This window comes from Elaeis guineensis, chromosome 12 (genome assembly GCF_000442705.2).
Source record: "Elaeis guineensis isolate ETL-2024a chromosome 12, EG11, whole genome shotgun sequence".
Taxonomy (NCBI): Eukaryota; Viridiplantae; Streptophyta; class Magnoliopsida; order Arecales; family Arecaceae; genus Elaeis; species Elaeis guineensis.
Window position 1 is genome coordinate 51,344,076 of NC_026004.2, and position 3,890 is coordinate 51,347,965.

At 36.8% G+C, this 3,890-nt stretch overlaps 1 protein-coding gene across 1 annotated transcript; it reads right to left on the reverse strand.

Annotated features, from left to right (window-relative positions):
- Nucleotides 1-2,292: 2,292 nt before the first annotated feature.
- LOC105032788 (small ribosomal subunit protein bTHXm) lies at nucleotides 2,293-2,816 on the reverse strand. The gene has a single exon (XM_010907354.3). It carries the CDS (start codon nucleotides 2,740-2,742, stop codon nucleotides 2,476-2,478), a length of 267 nt encoding a protein of 88 aa, XP_010905656.1. The 5' UTR covers nucleotides 2,743-2,816; the 3' UTR covers nucleotides 2,293-2,475.
- Nucleotides 2,817-3,890: the final 1,074 nt, after the last annotated feature.

Genomic DNA, 3,890 nt, shown 5'->3' on the forward strand with positions numbered 1-3,890 from the left:
ACGCACACATGCACAAATATAGAAAAGGGTGTCCTAGCAAGTACCAGGACCCTCGATTAGGATGGCTGCCGAGGCATCCCATCCCACAGGAAAATTGGGATGACTCCATCTCATAGGATTTAAAATCTTAAGATCAACAACCTACAGAACACTTGTCCGCAGCATAATCCAATTTCTTCAAAATACCTCAAGACTAACTGAAGGACTTCAACCATATCACGCCCACTCATAGTTATAGAGAGGCAAACCAAACTAACCAGATGATTGGTTGGCTGCCAAGGGGGTCAACAAAGATATCCTTCACTTTCTGACTTACAACCACCTCTACTTGTAAAGGCTTACAACAATGGCTGTTGTCTTCTAAGACATTAAGGTTTACCTTGCCTGCTACCATGAAAAATTAATGACTACTGATAAAGTCAGTTCTATGAGGAGGGACTTCAAAGTTCAAATGCAAGCCTTGCCTTCAAGAATACAGTAGGTGCAAGAGAGCAAGCCACATTTACAAGAAGCTATAACATTAATCACGAAACTCCTATGAAAATACATTTCTAACACAGCCTATATATAATTAAAAGAAAGAGTTCCCCTTTGAGTGGTACCAAACAAATCCAAATAGTGGCGAGGCTTTGCAAAACAAAACATGTTGCTTCAAAACCCATGGCTGCATCATAATATCTAACCATGATAAACATAAGTTGACCAAGTAGCTAAAAGATGCAGCCAGTAGTTGGAAGAAGTTTTAAGATTCACGAAAACATCAATTACAATCAAGGGAGAACACCTTTATACGTCCAAAAAGGCATTTGTTCATTGGCCCAAGTCATTTGGGAGATGACTGAACATCTAATTAGAATCTTAGAAGATCTTAAATAAATGAACATCTGCAAACTAAAACTGGTCAATTCTTTTGAGTTTCCGATTGTTTAGAGATCTAGGTGATTTTAACCGATAAAGATTGATTATTTTTTTCCTTTTCTATTCAATGGGACTTGCGGGAGATTAAAGTGATGCAATGCAATATAATCTCTTTTAATATCTTTTTTTCTTTGCATAAAGGCTAGCTGTAGTGCACACATATTTGAATTTAAAAAGAAATTTTTCTACCCCTTTCAAAGGTTCAGTCAATTTTTCCCCCTCCTATCTAACTTCAATCATCCTCCTCTTCCTTTTTCTTCTTTCCCTACAACAACACCAAAACTAACCATCTGCATAGACACATGCCCAACTTATCACAATTTTATCAACAGACCAGCCATAAGACCATCAAAACCATTATTTCGAATCAGTAGAAACTGTAGTTATAAACCACAGATATAAACTATCCTGCAGACTTTAGTCTCTCGAGCCATTGCACCTATTTCTTCATTTATTTTTCCTTTTCAAAATACAAATTGGACCCAATCTTTTACCAAACCTGAGATAATTTCCTATAGGACCCCAGGAGCTGCCCCTAAGATCCATCACCCTTTTTCTCCCACAGTCCTAATTGCCTATGCTCTCTATCTCCAAATTTAGAAAGCCTAAGAATTTTCTTGAACTACTCTATTTCCCATTTTAATGCATGCTGGCCTTCAATTTCAACACAGATTTTCTAGAAAGAGAACACCTTAAGCACATAAATTTTAACCTTTATAAACTCAACACCCGCTTGTCACTTCTTATAATAAATCCCAGTCCTAAGGGTACATCACACTATCACTCAAGAAGCTGTTGATACACGAACACTGATTTCCAATTTAAGTAGGCTCTTGGGCACGATGAAACATAGATGTTCATCTACACTACTCCATCATCACTACCCTGGCAAGAGACGAACTTGTGCATCTTAGATGGTTATCAATCATAATTATTAACAAGCAATGGTTAAAAATGAATACGTTCTAGTATTTTGATTTTTTGTACTACATTAATCCTCGTCAATCAGCAGTTTAAAAACCAAACCTCTTTTTTAAAATCTATTTCCCTGATAACGTTAAACTGCTTTTAGTTTCAGGATTTCGATGGCCAATACAGTATGGTATATGAGTTTTCAGTAATGGAATAGGCAAGAAAATGTAGAAGCGCAAGTACTTGGCCCTCAAATACGAATATATAGGAAATCACTTCTACTTCGTTAATAGAAATTATTATAGTGTTACAAAATTATAGAACCATAATCTAGTTGTCTCTTTGAATCAAATAAAACGTTATCTAACTCACGCCTCTTTCTACTTATAAAAATTAAAACCTCACAATGTAATAATTACTTTGCATTATTTAATTCATGACCAAAACAACACCAGCAAGATCTCACTTCAACATGTATGAATTTGTATTATAACATCAAACTAACATTTATGCGGTGAACTCAACCGCACGAGTTTGTCCATTAAAAGAAGTACAAAAGACTCGACTTGTAGAACAACAGATATACGATGAGTAAGGACAGAGATTAAAGAGAGAGAAACAAAAACCCTAATCCTAGAGATGGGATCAGATGAGCTTGAAAGGGAGGGGCCAAGGGGTGGACCTGGGGACCTCGACCCGGTCCTTGATCCGCTCGATCTTCTTCTCCCGCTTGGGCCTTGCGTTGCCGTACGACCCCTTGAAGCGCTTCCCCCTCTTCGTCTTCTTGTCGCCGCGGCCGCACGGGACCAGAACGGGCGCCGCCGACGAAGAGGAGGAAGAAAAGGAGGATAACATCGGGCGATGCTCCGCCACCTGCTGCATCGCCCACCTCGCCAGCCACCGCATCGCCATATTCGAGTCAGTTTGATGCCCGCCGCCTCGCTGCTTCTCCCAGAAGCTCCACGAACTTCCAACGGCAAAGGGGTTTCTACAAACGGGCGGCTTATTGCGAAAGGGGGTTTATATACATATTGGTGGACTGGATTCTGGCCGATCATATTCGGACCCAAATCCAACCGTAACCCTGTCCTTCCGATCCGCATGAATCCTGATAGTAGGGTGTAAAAAATTTCGATTAAACCATCTATCCAATCCAATTTAAACCGAATTAAATATGATGATTTAATAATTTAACTAATTCGATTGGATTGAATTAAAAAAAAAATTAATATTTAACACCTTACTATCAGACCATCATTTATTGATTTATTGATTTATGTGGTCCGTTAAAATCAAACCGAATCAATAAATCGAAATTAAAAGACCATCATTTTATATATAAATATATATATACCTATATTACATACTTCATATGTTTATATATACACTTATATTATATGTATATTCAAAATTAGGCTATGTAATTTATATGAATTAAGAATATAAATATTGATTTGACCTTATTTTAATCCAAGTTAGATCAAATTTGACTTGATTATGGATCATAATAAAGAAATAAAAATTAGAAACCAAATCGATGTTGGAAAACGTAGGCGATTTCATGCATGTATTTCAATAATTTTTGAAATAAAATACAACATAAGACATCTAGATTAATCATATTAATCTAATATACATATGATCTAATCATCAAATCAACCTACTCTAGAATCTATGATATGATATGTTGCATATAAAATTTGAAATAATCACATGATAAAATTTATATGCATGGATGTAAGCGATAGATCAAATCTATACCTATCTGAGTTCAGAACTCAATACCTGAGTGCGGGTCGATGATCGCCGTTGCTGAAAGATGTAGTGAAAATGATCTTTGTTGGTTGCTCACAGCCGTACATGTGTCTGGCCTCTACAGAAAGTCTACTCGAAGCTCCGATCTGATTGGTCTTCTCGGAAGTGCTAGTTTGCGCGTAGACCTTCTTTTTGGTTGATCTGGATTCTTTTTTTAAATCTCTGAAATCTTTCTAAAAGTTGAAGATATAAATTTGGAGGAGATAAGGATGTGAAAGAAAGATGGAGAAGAAAATAATTTTCCT

Coding starts and splice junctions, on each gene's coding strand:
- LOC105032788 (XM_010907354.3), bottom strand. CDS start 2,742: ATGGCGATGCGGTGGCTGGCGAGGTGGGCGATGCAGCAGGTGGCGGAG.